General features: G+C 33.9%; 1 protein-coding gene across 10 annotated transcripts in view; it reads left to right on the top strand.

Moving 5' to 3' along the window:
- CCDC91 (coiled-coil domain containing 91) overlaps positions 1-15,894 on the top strand; it is a 347,484-nt gene that overhangs the window by 239,129 nt on the left and 92,461 nt on the right. For 7 of the 10 annotated variants that reach the window (XM_064591467.1, XM_064591466.1, XM_064591462.1 and 4 more), the window contains 3 exons: positions 2,010-2,102; positions 2,211-2,309; positions 5,124-5,300. In XM_064591467.1, coding sequence (XP_064447537.1) covers positions 2,010-2,102; positions 2,211-2,309; positions 5,124-5,300 — 369 coding nt within the window. The remainder of the gene's footprint in view (positions 1-2,009; positions 2,103-2,210; positions 2,310-5,123; positions 5,301-15,894) is intronic. The other 3 variants (XM_045873693.3, XM_064591468.1, XM_045873696.3) reach the window with 1 other exon arrangement.

Here is a 15,894-nt window from a genome sequence, read left to right as displayed (position 1 = left end):
ATGATAATGAGTATACCAATATGATTATTGCTGAAGTGATTCATGAGAGACCTGGGAGTTTACATAACTTCTCTAAGTCTCAGATCACTCATCCGAAATGAGGAAGAATATTGCCTGATTTAGCAGTTTGTTAGGAATTTAATGTACAACTACATGTAAAGCTCTTTTAACAATGCCTGAAACCTTAAAAATGCCCCCAAAATGTTAGCTACTATGACCTATATGTATAAGAAAAGTCAGTAATCTAATTATGTTTTCTCAAGTAAATCGATGATTTTACTTAGAGTATTTTTTATGTAGGATACTTCTTTCCAATGGTAATTTAGAGTTTATTCTTGTAGAAGAAAGTTCAAGAATAGTCTTCTATTATAGTGTATTGTCAGAATGAAGAAATAATGTTCAGGAATGAATTTTCTGAACACTGCATTGTCATTTTAGCTAACGTACCCTCTTTAACTAACCTTGGACCGCTGGAGAAACTTGGCCTACTTACAATTAATTACTCAATGATTCCCATTAGTCTGACTTATTAACGTAACAGTTCTTTTTAAGCAGAAATTATTAATGACTCTGAAAAGTTCGTTTCTTAGTTTAATTCTAATAGTTTTTATTGGTTTTCTATTTCGTTATGTTTACCCCTACCCACAAAGCCTAAATTGAATATTTTTGGTCTCATACGAGAATTGTATTTATCATTCTAAATCTAATTATTTGCCTGGTATAACATTTTTAAACTTTTTCTCATGTATGTATTTTAAGTAGGATTAGGTATTTTTTTCTGATTCGATGACATTTATGTGTATCTAGACTTACAAAGAATACAAAATTAAAGTCTCAGTACAAAGCATATGGTAAGTCTACTGATTTGTCAGCTGCTTTTCACAAATTCATGAGGTACCAATAATTTCTCATATTCAAGTCATAGTTTGTATCACAGTTTGGATTTTCTTTAATGAAAAAGCACATCATGTGATTTTTCTTGAAAAATAAAGGTAAAAATTAACATTATAAATAAAAATAGGAATAATAGATTCTCTTAACTAGACATGGCTATTTGGTTACTTACTCTTCATGTAGACTGCCTCCCTAAAAAATAGTTTAACTCAGAACAACTTTGAAAGACATAGATCCATTTTAAAATATTGGGTATTCAAATAAGTTCATATTTAAAGAAGGCTTCAAAATCAGAGAAAGCAGAGAAAATATTCTTCTTTGCCCTTTAGTAACTGAATGAGAAATCTGTGTAAAGAGGAATATATATTTTCTTTTTGTTTTTGTTTCCTCATAAGAGCGCCATTCCAGAACAAGTATCTGGCTTCTCTGTGTTGAAGATATTGGTGCTACAAAAGTTGAATTTTCTTAGAAAACTCTAAATTCCAAGTGCCCAATCCATGATAACTGGCTAATGGTTGTTATGTGCTTTTTTGCTAGCACATTGGAATAAAGTAAATACATGAATTCTGTACATTGTAACATTAGCTATCACATAAATTCCTTTCACTGTTTTGATTTTTTTTTTCTGAATCTATGGTAAAGTCTTAGAGTGAGAACAGTAATAAAACTTTCAGTCTCTTTAACAGTGCTTTACTAGAAACACAAATAATATGTTATGATCGTTGTTCATCAAACAAATATCAGTTATTATCTGATTGCTTCTTTTGCTGTAAGCTAATAATTTTAGTGAGTAATTTTTCTAGATTTAATTTTGAATAAAGACATTTTATCATTTTCTGATTCATTTTCCAATTTGGAGTAGTTGTGCTTAAGTTAGATCTCATGTCATGTACTTTGCTGAGTTTGGGGTCACACAGAGATCTCTTGGCTGATTGGAAAAAGGTGAATTCAGTGGCTTTTTTTTCTTGTAAGTCTTCGTTTCAGCAATCTCCCCATTGTGTCCTCTAGTGACTACTTGAGTACAACCAGGCAAATGAATTCCCCCAGCTATACTCCTTGTTGATAGATTATTGGTCTCAGAGCCATAATCATAATCCATTTATCTTTCCTTGTAGCATCAGAGGCTCCTTGAAATGCTAGATACAGAGAAGGAACTGTTGAAAGAAAAAATAAAGGAAGCTTTGGTTCAGCAATCTCAAGAACAGAAGGTAATACTTTAAGTTTGCTCAGAGTGTAGAAAGAATGTGTTCTATTACCTCAAATAATTTCCTCAGATAATACATTTACTGTCTACCCAACTGTCTTATCACTTACAGGAGATACTGGAAAAATGTTTGGAAGAAGAAAGGCAAAGAAATAAAGAGGCATTAGTATCTGCTACAAAGGTACTTCTATCTGAAATAATGGGTTTCTATGTAAGTGGAATTTAAAAACTGACTTCATTAGTCAGTCTACTTTTTTGGTATTAAACCTCATTACAGAAAAATCAAAGGGTTTTTTTCTTCTTTTTCCTGTTAAACTTAGAATGCTGCTATACATATTGTTAAATTCGTGTTACACAGGACTAGAATGACATTGAAATACTGCATATTTAGATTATTATTAAAAGAGAATATATGTTGGGACACTAACAAGTACTTGGTATTTAATAGGTATCATCACAAATAATGTGTATGTATATATATATTTACAAAAAGATGTGATTTTTAAAGCCAACTTTGAAATACCTCTTCTAAGTAGTGTATCCATAGATATTAAATATACATATGCCAACAAAAACATAGCACTAACTTTTGAGATTTGGATTTAAATTTAGTAAGCAGATATTTTGAAAGTTTCATATTTGCACATCACCGTGCCAGGGGTGGAACTTAAAGGATGACTGTGATTTTGTCTTAAAGATTACAATCATGTAAGTATTACTTATTATCAATAAGGCAAGGTGGAATGCATAAAATTATGAGTATATAGATAGTACTTCTGTGCCAGGAGTTTTGAACAATAAATTATTTTTGAAATTAGCTTGAAGGGTGGCTAGTATTCTGAATTGTGAGTCTGAATTTTATTCCATAGGTAAGGGCAGACACGTTGAAATTTTTGAGTGTAGGTATGACATAATTATAATTTACATTAATTTGGGGGAAATTAGAGGCAAGAAAGGCTAGAGGCAAGGAAAAAATTAATAGAGTGTGTCCAAAGTCTATATAAAAGATAGTGAATGACAGAAGTAAAGTAGTAATAATAGTTTAAAGGAAAGAAATAGACAAATTCTAGAAATAGGAGATGGAATCAGCATATATTTTTGGTGTGGATAATACAGAAGGAGGCCAAGTTGGGAACCCTCAGAGTACTGCCTCAGAAACAACATGGAAAGTGGTACTATTTCTTTGGTATAGAGTTTGAGGTGCCTGTGATATATACAGATGACAAGACAAGTAGGCAACTAAATCAACTGGCAGCTCAGAGGAGAAAAGAATGACCTGAAGATGCTAATATGGTTTGTTTCTTTTTTTCAGCAGACAGATGGTAATGATAACCATGTAAATTATTGTTATATATAATCACCTCACAAGAGAGTATAGAGTAACAAGTGGTACAAGGTCTGAGCCCTGAAGGAACTCCAAAATTTAAAATCCAGAGAAAGAAGGAAGTTACAAAGAACTGAAGAGAGTCAGTCATAGAAGTAGAAATAAAAGCAGCATGCTATTGTACAAACCAAGAAAAAGATAACAGAAATAGTCAACTATGTAGAAGGTCACTTTGAGGTCAAGAAAAATAGGGATTAAAACAAAACAAAACAAAAAACAAAAACATGTTATTTGGATTTAACAAAATGGAGAGCATTGTTAAGCATAATAAGAGAGTAGTTCCAGAGAACAATTGTAAAGTAAAACAGAGGTTCAGAAAATGGTAACTCACTTTGATAACTTGTCTCAAATATGACTAACTGGAAGAAAGAGAAAAGTGTTAAGGGTGGGCATCAAAAGTGGGAGGATCATGGACATCACTGCATCCTGAAGTATGATGGTTTTCTTGAGAGAAATTCTTGTGTTTGAGTTGCAACTGAAGTCGACAGTTTTCATGGAAAACCATTTTACTGAATAACAAGGGTTATGCAGACTTCAGTATTTGGCAGACATTTTCTCCAAAGTAAACAGAATGAGCCCAGCATCTCCAGAAAACTAACAGTTTTTGTTGCCAATGATAAGTTGAGCTTTAAAGCAAAATTAGAATTTTGGAAAATTTGTATCTGATTTCAGATACTTAAAGACTTTTCTGATGAGATTGATGGTGATATTAACAAATGTGACCTTCATTTTTGTTATGATATAATGAAATGTGTCAACATCTAGAGGAGATGCATAATTTACTGAATCAATATTTTCCAAATAAAAATGCTTTAAAAATTCATGCATAGATAAAGGACTCATTTAAAGTGCAAGAAAAGAAAATGTAGCAGAATACAAAAATTTCATTGCCACTATGTGATTTTCCTTATTGCGACTACCCTTTAAGAACTATCCTTTGTTAAGTTTTGGTATAGAATCATCAATATCTACAAAGATCCAAACTGGCTACAAGGTACTCCTCCCTTTTCTACTATGTATCTGTGTGAGACTGAGTTTTCTTTATGTACTTAAACCAAAAGTCATACTACAGATTTAAAACAGAAGGTAGATATGAGAACCTGGCTATCTTCTATTAAGTCAAATATTAAGGAGGTCCACAGATATTCTTCTCACTTCTTCACTTTGGAAAATATAGTTATTTTTCATAAAAGATATTACTCATTAATGTACAGTGCATTTAGTGTTAACATAAAATGAATTAATAAATATTTTTATTTTGTCTTGGTTTGAGTTTCTAATATGGTAATCATAATATGTATAACCGACATAAACAAAAGCTTTTTAAAGTAATCCATAATTTTTAAGAATGTAAATAGATTCTAAGACCAAATAGTTTGAAAACTGCTAGTTTAAGTTAATGTTTAGTTTCTGTGAAGTTTAGATGTGCCTTGGAAGTAATGTATGAATATCTGTACAAAAACAAATAATTGATTTAATTTTACACCAGTTATTAAGTATGCATAAAAACAACAGTGTCAGAACTAAACCCTATAGAATTCAAGTTTTGTACCTTTTAGGTTAACCCAAATCTTTCTTATTCAAGAACTTATGCAGGTACTCATTCAAATATTTTCATTTGAATCATTATTTGTTTTGAAGCTTGAGAAAGAAGCAATGAAGGATGCAGTTTTAAAAGCCATAGAAGAAGAAAGAAAAAATTTGGAAAAAGCCCATGCTGAAGAAAGAGAGTTATGGAAGACTGAGCATGCAAAAGATCAAGAAAAAGTATCTCAGGCAATTCTAAAAGCTATACAAGAACAAAGAAAAATAAGTCAGGTTAGTAAAATTAACTCTTTGTAAGTACTTTCTTTTTCCTTATTTTTTCTCAAAATGAAGTTTCTTTATTATTTGATTTTAAAATCACCTTAGTGGACATATCAATATTAATTATTTTGCCTTTAATAATAATATTTTAAACTAATAATTTTTAACATATCAGTGTACTTCTACTATAATTTTATCTTTTTATCATTTTTTAAAAAGTCAGAATCCAAACTTAAATGTTTAGTTATTGCGGCTATATAAACTTCCGGTTTAATTTTTTTTTTCTTTTTTCACAAATACATACATACATAATCAATACAAAATATATATATATAGGTAGAAAACAGTTTGATTCTGTTAATTATGTCTAATTTATATATCTGTATATCTGTAGTTGATACTGATAATTAATAGGACCTCACAGATAATCCCCGTGGTTTCATAAAAGGTATAACATATCAACAAGTATGGCCTACATACAAAATAACTTTTGTCTACTTATCTGAACAATTAAAAACTATAGTACTTTCACGTTCCATAATTGCATTTTCATGGCTCTATTTTCCATGTTTTTAGTCTTTTTGTTACATAGGTAGTGAGATACCTGAATAAATCTTCCCTTAAACAAGTATAAAAAGCAAAAAATAACATTTATAGAAGTCTTTGTTTTCCATGATCAAAGTGTTACATATGCTACCATTGTTTATTCAACCATGCATTATAAATGTAGCTAAAACAACTAACATTTACCAAACAACCTAGAAGATTTTCGTGTAATTCATAAGCTAATCTTAATGAAGCCCTAAAAAAATCAGTGCTTTTAATATCCAGGATAAATATTATACATTTTTAAAAAAATGTCACTTAAATTTATTCTTGAGCACATGGTTACCCATTTGTTATAAAAATTAAACATATCTTTAGGTAGTTTTTGTGGTAAGAAAACAGTAGTGTAGTGACAGATCTTATTCTTTTATTTCTTTCTTTTTTCTATTAGAGTAATGATTACTTTCTAATTCTTCTGTTGTTAGTATCATCAAATACATATTGAGCACGTATTGTATATAAGATGTTTAATTGTCAGTTCGGTTGGTTGGAATTCTGTGCTAGTAAGGTCAAGATTGTTGGTTAAGTTCTGATTTGGGAGAGTTTACTTAAAACTTTTTGTGACCACAGACCACTCCTCTAACCTCACATAGATGTGGGCTATTAGTCACCATGAAATTGGGCAAGAGTGCATGAATAAATCAGCACACGTTCATCACTCAAACAGAAAAGTATGTATCATAAAGGGCATACTTCTCTGCTGGTTTGTCAGGAGCATTCTTGTCTACAGAAAACACTACAATATATGATATACTTTAACATTTGTTTGCCACAGTTTCAAAGTACTGTGAAGATAATCCAAGCATGTCATGAATAAATGCATTGTATTTATTTTCTTTCAAGTGTTTGCATATTTTAGGTGCATGTGAGAAAGAGAGTATGTGGGTGTGGTATGTGTGTATATGTGTGTTTAACTGCTTTGTGGCTAAGAGAATTGAACAGAGAACATATATAGCAGAAAAAAATGTTTCCAGTTAACTCTCAGGTTTTCAAATGTGAGGTGGTAATGTCAAATATATTCTGTCTTCTTAAATAGCTGCTTTCATTTTCATGTACTTGTAGTAAGAAACTACAACCAAACAGTTGTCATTCCATTAGCCCCTTAGAGCTTCAGAATTCTGGTCTAGAAAACTGACAAGTTACTTCTCTTGGGAGCCATATGAAGTTCATATATCTTTTGTTTATTTAGGCCAGTAGGGCAAGCAAACAAATTGACCTGGTCAAACTTACTCTTCAGTGTTTCACATTAATAATTGAAGTGACTGCCTGCCACATTCCAGGGGCTGTACTTATTTCTGGTGATAAAGTAGTAAAAAAAAACAACAATTTTCCTGCCTTCTTGTGAAGAAGACTGACAGGAAAGTATTAAAGGCATAACATAATGTGAAATAGTGATCAGTGTCATGAATTAAAATGAAGCTGTGTAAGGTCTGGAGAGTCAGGGAACCAGTATATAAATAGGATAGTTAGGTAAGGACTCTAAGGAGTCAGCATTTGAGCTGAGGCCTGCATTGAGGTGAGGAGTTTACTTTGTGAATAGTTGGGGAAAGAAAGTTTCAGGCATAAATTAACAATTACTGAGGATCTGCAGTGCGCCGGCTGTTGTTAGGCATTTTTTTTAAGACTTTATTTTTTTAGAAGGGGGGGAAATCGGAGGGGGAGATGAACCATGAGAGACTATGGACTCTGAGAAACAAACTGAGGGTTCTAGAGGGGAGGGGGTGGGGGATGGGTTAGCCGGGTGATGGGTATTAAAGAGGGCACGTACTGAATGGAGCACTGGGTGTTACACACAATGAATCATGGAACACTACGTCAAAAACGAATGATGTAATGTATGGTGATTAACATAACGTAATTAAAAAAAAGAGGAATAAAAAAAAAAGTAGTAGCCTCACAACCATGGTAGCTATGAAAACCAGCAATGTAGAAGCCACTAGAGTGGGCAGACTAAATTTGGAGTTCCACAAAAAAAAAACCTATCTACAGGGAGGTATTACTGTTTGACCTATCTGGTAGCTTCCCAGAAAGTCCCCATTTGCTTAGAGCTTACTTAGTGGGAAAGCCTTATCCTCATGTTTGTCAAAAACAATAAGTGGCAATTGTTTAACCTCTGCCTAAGACAGAAATACCACTTGGTCAAACAAGAGCCTGGCCAAAAAACTTAAAAGGGAAATTTGGGAAATGTCATTATTATAGGTGGCTTGGAAAAACTCTGACTTTTAAAAATAATCCTGGATTTCTTGAAGGTCATACACATGCACAAGGTTGTGCACCTGCCCAGGAAAGACCTGAGAAGACCCTAATCTCTCACCACTGACTGATTTTGATTGTATTCAACAAAAAGTGAAGGCTAAGGCAGAGTTATAAACAGGCAGTATTAAAGGTGTTACCCAGCACACCACTCCCTTGGCAAATGATAGATCACTTATCTAATTCAAGGTATTTAAGGAATTCACTGTCTAATTATTTGCTGACCACTGAGCTAATCCAGCAGAGACCTCAGTGGCTATACATGACAAAGAATACAGACTTTGCAGAATTAGGTCAGAAAAGTTTCTAGACAGATAACAGCAATAACAATGACTCCTGGGAGCTGAAGGAGATCTGATTTCTAGAGTTACTATATTATATTATTTTAATGTCCATTTTTATCAACAAAAACAGATATGCAAAGAAACAGGAAGGTATGTCTCAAGTACAGGAAAACCAAAGCAGTCAATGGAAGATACATTGATGTTGGACCTAACAAGGACAAATCTGCCGTTATAAATATGTTAAAAGAATTAAAGGAGATCATTTCTCAAGATTTATAAGCCTCCTCATCTTATACATTATGTGTATGGAAGCTCTTCAGAAACTAGCACTAGAAATTATTGGACCACTCTGTTTTTAAAAGTGCTCCTTTTTGCTGTAAATCAAGATTGCAGATATGTGGGTGTACACTTATTTTCCTTCCTACTGTTACCTATACTCAGAGAGTACTTGTCATTTATTGGAGGGGAAAAGGCCCTAACCTCCTATCTTGCAGTTTATAATTCTCTTACTCCATATATCAAATGCAAATACCTACTTATTTGACTGACCTTCCCACTGAATTGAGGACTTCATAAGTGTCTCAATCATATTTATGCTCTGGAGGCCCTAGCCTAATATGTGGCTTATAGAATGTGTTCCAGAAAACTAATCATTGTCCTTAAATGTCAGGATCCAAAATATCATACAATTAACTCAGAAAGATGACTTATAAGACTTAATTGTATTCATCCAAAATTCTCAAGTAAACATATAGATATCATTTCATTAATTAATCACATTAATTCCATAGAAAGGCAAATTGGAAAAAGCAATTAAGTACTACAGTTTGGTCTGTAAAAAATTCCTTTAATTAATTATCCTAAATTACCTAAGTTGCAGCACCAGAAATATAATTTATAAATAAACTTTACCCCTAGACTACTAGTGCTAGGAACGTGAAATTTTGCCTCTTGAGCTTGTTCATACCCTTAAAATCACAGGATTTTAACTGTGAGTTTCAGATTTATATGTAATGTCCTTGTTACTACTTTTAGGAAAACACCTGGAATATTAGACAGAAAACAGTAAGAGTTCTCTATGTTTAAGGAGAACTTACCTGGCTTTATTCTCTACAGATATTTTAGGCTGCTAGCTAAAAACCTGTTTTTATGGAAGTTTTTCTTCCATAATAGTCATAGTAACATAATAGTGGTGGTAGCGGTGGTGGGGACGGCAATAACTCCAACAGTACTGTGTCATTAATTCACTTCTAAGTACCAGGCAGTTTTCTCCTGGTTTTTTCACGTGTGATCTCATGTAATACTCTCAAGAGGCAGAAACGATTATCTCCATTTTTACAGATGCAGAAATTAAAGCTTAGGAAGATTGTGTAACTTCCTCAAGTCCATAGTAACCCCTTAGAAGAGACAACGGGCTGTATTCAAATCAGACAGCGTTACTGCGGAGGCCTTGCAACTCAACTCCTACACTGTTCGCCCTCCCAGTGTTCTCATCTTAGAATAAACCACACACTCATCTCAGTGATCATTCAGTGTGTAGGTAATTTCAGTAGCAAAAACTCAAAGGGGCTATTTTCATTTCCTTATTTATTCAGTAATATTTATTGAGTATCTACCATGCATCAGCCCTGTTGGAAGTTCTGGGCATATAGCACCAAAGAAGATAGACAAAGTCCCTAGGCACTCATGGAATTTACATTCAAGTTGAAAAAAACTTAGAGTGAATAAGGCAATTCCATATAGTGATATGAGCTGTGGAAAGGGTTATGTGTTTGACTGAGAATGGGTGGTAGAGATTTTCTTTAGATAAGGAAATTAGGGAAGAAGCCAGACTCAGAAAATTTACATGTTACGATTCTACTTGTATGAAATTTTGAAGAAGAAGGCAAAACTGATCTAAGAGGAAAGAAATCAGTAGTTGTGGGGGAATACTTTTGAAAGTGATAGAAATATTTTAATCATAATGGTGGCAGTTACGTTTGACAAAACTTACCAAATAATGTATTTTATAGTGATGAATCTTATTGTATATAAATACTACTTTAATAAAGCTGCTTTTTTTTTTTAAACAGATAACTACCAGAATAAATTCTTGGATACATGGCAATTAGAGATGGTGAGGAAGGTTAAGTTTCATGGGGATAAATAATCTAAATTGTGCATATTAAATTTGAGGTGCCTATTCATAATCCTAGAGGAAATGTTGAGTAAGCAGTTAGAAATGTGTGTCCGGAGTTCAGGTGTGTTGTCAGGGCTGGAGATCAAAACTTGGGATTAATAACCATAGAGATGGTGTCAAAGCCAAATACATAAAAAACCAAAAATTTTCTGGACATGCAGGACCCTACATGACATTCTCTTACCGAATACAGTCATCTTCTACCTAGAAAAAATATGGCCACTTCAGATTAACTGTGTAATTGTGGAAATAGTCTCATACTTGTGAGGGTTGTATTTCAGATGATATTGCGAAGGTGTTAAAGTTACTAGTGCTTTCTGTATCACACTGCTACCCAGATTAAGTGGCCAAAGCTTCATCTCCATTTTCTAGAAAGTTCAGGGCCATGAGTCTAAACAGCAGCTCCACCATCTTCTGCTCACCTCCTGTCTGATTTCAGAGGCCAGTACTCCTCTGTCCCCTCGTTCTTCAGCAGCCAGTTGTGATCCATACAGCCTGAAGTACTGTCCAGGGAACTGCAAACTGTTTGAGTACTGACTGAAGGGACTGACGTTATCAAAGCTTGGAAGCTATCTTTTTAATTCTAAGAGGTTATTTCATAGCACTGAAATTTAATTAAAGTAATTTTGGAAATAAAATTTAGAATTAACAGCAGTTAGCATCTTTGGCCACTAAGTCACACTAGAAATAAGGAAAAGATGGAGTGTGGCAAAGCGAAAAATGGTGTAAACTTAAGTAACTAAAATTGCTCTGACAAAGGTAAGGAAGACAAACAGCTTTGGCTTTATAATTTACCTGTAGATTTTCTCTGTGTTAATACTGACATTAACTGAAGAGAGAAATGTTAAACTATGACAGAAAACACAATTCGTAAGGATTGGGGCACATATTTCTCTGAATTGATTTGAGAGATAATTTGGTTTGGCCTTCATCATAAATTAAGGCTAAATCAGAGTGTGGATTGTAGATTGGTGCATTTTTTCTCTGAAATATTCAGAAGAAAGTTAATGACTCTAACTTTTTTGGTTTTCATATTCAATTAATTCTGTGTCCCTTGAAAATCGTTGTTAACAAAAGGAAAGTACATGTGTTATTGACACCAACATGGGCAAAAAGAAAAGAGTCATTAATTTTGCTGTTCTAGCAAAGTCCTGTAAAAGAACTCCAGGGCATACAGACGCTTAAACTATGTCTGACGTTGGAAGCTCTTTATAATAGTTTATAACCACAGCCACTGTAATTTGGGGTTATGTTTCCCCCAAAGCCACAGACATTACAATCAGTGGTTAAATTTTCTTTAAGAAATTCAGCATTGCCACCTGACTCTTCTTTTAAAAAAGGAAATAGCATTTCTATTTTAGCTTAGCAGGCCAGATAATTTGACAACAGTGAAATAATTTTTCTGTATTGACTTACTTAGTTTTGATTCATTAGTTTGTTTTAAAATTTTTATTTATAAAACTTTGATAACCATCTAGTTAAGTAAAGGTAAAATCTTAATTCCATTTTTGTCAAAATTATTGCAATTAGGGACAAGTAACAAATAGTGCATCAATTATCTTCTTGCCTCTCAAGACCTTTCCCTCCTGCTATATTTCCTATTTTCATTCAGTGAGATAACTATCTACCAAGCTGCTCAGTCCAGACAACTGGAGATTTTCCTAAACTCTCCCTCTCTCATCCCCACTTTGATACCTTTTTAATCATTAAAACCTTTCCATTTTACCTGATAATAATCCTTAAGCATACACACCTCCAGCCTGCCTGCTATCACTGACTTCATTGTGGTTCTGATTGTTTACCTTGACTTCCTACATTGATTTCTTGGCTTCTAGTTTTGTCCCCTTTCAATTTGGAATAAAAAATGAATGAACTTTAAATTTTTCAGTGCCTCCCCATAGCCCCATAGGATAACATTCAAGCTACTTAGCATGAACTATAAATCTTTCAGAACATGAAATATAAACTTTCAGTGACCTGGTCCCTACCTATTCAGTTCATCTTCTGCCATTCTCCTTCACGTTTCATGCTTTTAGTACCAAACTACTGGTACACATATCATGCTATTGGATGGGATTGGGCCTTTAGTCATACTGTGCCTTCACCCTGAGATACCATCACTTTCCTAACTTGCAAAACCCACTGTTATTTAATAACTTAGCTTTTTTTTTTTTAACTCCAGAAAACTTCTTTTTACATTTCTTAAGTTAAATCAAGTGTTCTTTCTTCTTCTTTGGCATTCAGTATATAACTTTACCACTTCCCAGGCGTATTATATTTAAAGGATCTGTTTCTCTGTTTTGTCCACTAGATTTAAGCACCCTGAAAGTAGGAGCTGAGTCTTGAAAACTGCAATAGGTTATAAGATGGTATAGAACCAACACTGTTTTAGGAAGACATGTTAATCTTTAAAAAATACACTTGATCTCCATCAACATAATTTGGCTCTTTCAGAGTTTTGGTTGCTTTCAAATGGTACATTTTACCAAAAGTGGGGTCAGCAAAAATAGTGCTTTGGGTGTTACCATCCTTTAAAAACATACATTAATTGGATTGTCTGTTGGGTGCCAAACTGAGATGATTCTTCTTATTGTTATTCAAGGAAATAGTAATTACTTTTAGCTTCAGCAAATGATTACTTTGAACAGCTAGTATAGATTTGCAGTTAGGTGATGAGTGGATGCATGAGTCCAGATAGAATTTTTAGGTAAAGTAGTATACTCTTTCACTGGTCTGATGGAAGCATCACATTCATTTCCATATCCATGTTTTAAGAGCGATATTTCCAAATCAGAATGGGATCATCTTAGACATTTATTGGTGTCTCCTCAGCATCTGCTCCTCTCTTCCCAAAGTGATACTTTTTATCTCTTAGCCATGTGGTTTAGGTGAGATTTAACCTACTTTCTAATTTAGGCATAAGCCCTAATTTACTTAGGCTAATAATGATTATGTCTTACCTCTGTGTTAGCAGGTTCTAAGAATTCACACATTCACTGAGTCAAGGCTATAAGGCTCCATTTTTGAAACTTGCTTCCTCAGGTATATAAACACTGTCATTCACAGTAAGAAAATGGGAAAGTCCTTGGAACTGTTAATAACCATCTTGGGACCATATGTGTAGAACTTTTGCGAAAATGGATCCTACACCAAAGGCAGAGCTAAGAACTGGAGATGGAGAAATTTCCATCTTGATCACATTGCTTGAACACTAATGGAAGCTTAATCTTAGCTCTTTCATGTTCTTTCATGTGAGGCTGCAAATTCTTTTCTGCTACCTCTGATCAAAAGAATAATTGATTACCAAAATAAATATGCAAAGAAGTAGGTGGGGTTAGATGTGAGTCCTAGCTTGTGCTGACATAACCTTGACCACTTTTTAAAAATGTATGAGGCTCCATTTTCAGATCTGTAAAGTGGGATTTATAATACCTGCTTCACAGAGTTGTTGTGAGGCCCTTGGTAACGTTTTAAAATGAAAACTGAGATAGATTTGTGAAACAACTTTAGCGACCATAAATGTCATGTAAAAAAGTATTGTGGGCAGACCAGTAACAGAGCAGGAAACCTTGTCACAACTATAGAAGGAATTGGAGTATTTAGTTCAGAGAAGAGAAAAATAAAGATATGGTAACATCTTCACCTATTTGAAGGACTGTCATAAAATGAGTTTTTTTCAATTTAATTGAGGGGGGACAGGTTAGAAGAAGTAGGTAAAAAAATTTAGCTCAGTACGATACAAAGCTATCAAATCACAAGGTATCTAGCAAAAAGGGTATCATTTTTATCCAGGATTGTGAAGAATGGATTGGATGGAAGATTGAAGAATGTATGTATTGAAAATATAATTTCGGGATGCCTGGGTGGCTCAGTCGGTTAAGCGTCTGCCTTCAGCTCAGGTCATGATCCCAGGGTCCTGGGATCGAGCCCCGCATCGGGCTCCTTGTTCCGCGGGGAGCCTGCTTCTCCCTCTGCCTCTGCCTCTCTCTCTCTATCTCTCATGAATAAATAAATAAAATCTTTAAAAAAAAAAAGAAAATATAATTTCTACTGTCATTTTTTTAGTTTAGGAACCTCGGTTTCTCTTTTTGTGTCATTATAGATACATGGCAATTTCCAACTCCACAGATTTAGAACTAGTTACTAACATTCCAAAAATCGGCCATTCTTATAATCATTGAAAATCTCTCTTAGAAATAATTACTGTAAAACCCCTTTTAAAGTATTTATATTGCCATTTTTTAAACATGTAACTTAAGTATATAGCTGTGTATACCTGCCTCTCAAACTGGTTCTGAGGATGAAATATGAGGATCAAAAATAACACTATTTTGTTAACTTTAAACACCAAGTTATCATTGCTTTTGTAATTTTATTTTAATACTTTTTACATTATATTTTGCTTAACTCTGCTGTGTCTTTCACACGGATCTCTGTTAGGTCCCAGAATCTTTAATTGGAAGTATCATTGATGCGTTTTATTGACCCAGCTGAAATCCATTCCCTTACTTAGTGTAGTGTCTGGAACACAGTATGTGGTGGTGGTGTTTTGATATGTTATGATTACTGTTATCATCATTATCATTACCACCGTCTTAACCACCTTTGTCGTCTTAACACCTAGCAGAGTGTGAAGGCTAATAAACAGTGAGTGAATGGATGTTTATTGCGATTACCTAAGGCAGTGGTTTTCAAACTGCACCGAGGTGCCTGGGATGCTGCAGTGAACTTACGAGGGTGCTGCAGGATGTTTCAAATATTAGGGGGCCACACACGGATACTTGGGATCTTTTGGAAACCAGGTAAACAACTAGGTTGACAATACGAATCTGTCTTACATTCCTTTCTAGTACATCATATCATAGTGAAGTTAGGTTTGGGGGTTGCAAGTACCATGGAAATATCCATGTGGAACAGGAAATGAGAGTGTCATTGTCTGATTTTATGCCAAGATTTACAGAGCTGTCAATTCCTGCTACGTACAGAATTCTCATGAATAAGTAATTTAGGTTAAAAATGAATTGAAAGTATTTGAGTTTCAATTTTTGTGTATCATCTTTTCAAATGGCTGCTATGTTATGACCTAACTAGTTAGTAAATGAAACAAATAGGTATTTCTTTTGGCCTAGAGGACACCATAGAAAAAATTACTGAGACAGCAAGGGAGCTGTGAACTGAGAAAGTTTGGGAAGCTTTAACCTAGGGTGTACCCACCATACAGGTGCTCTGGGGAACACAAATGTAAGTTACAATCCCTACACTTAAGTAGATTTTCTTTGCATTG

Source organism: Mirounga angustirostris, unplaced genomic scaffold (assembly GCF_029215605.1).
Source record: "Mirounga angustirostris isolate CCGP_5_RB_7025 unplaced genomic scaffold, mMirAng1.0.hap1 SCAF_5, whole genome shotgun sequence".
In the NCBI taxonomy this organism is placed as follows: Eukaryota; Metazoa; Chordata; class Mammalia; order Carnivora; family Phocidae; genus Mirounga; species Mirounga angustirostris.
The sequence above is the reverse complement of the archived record's forward strand: the minus strand, read 5'-3'. Positions and strand labels throughout refer to the sequence as shown.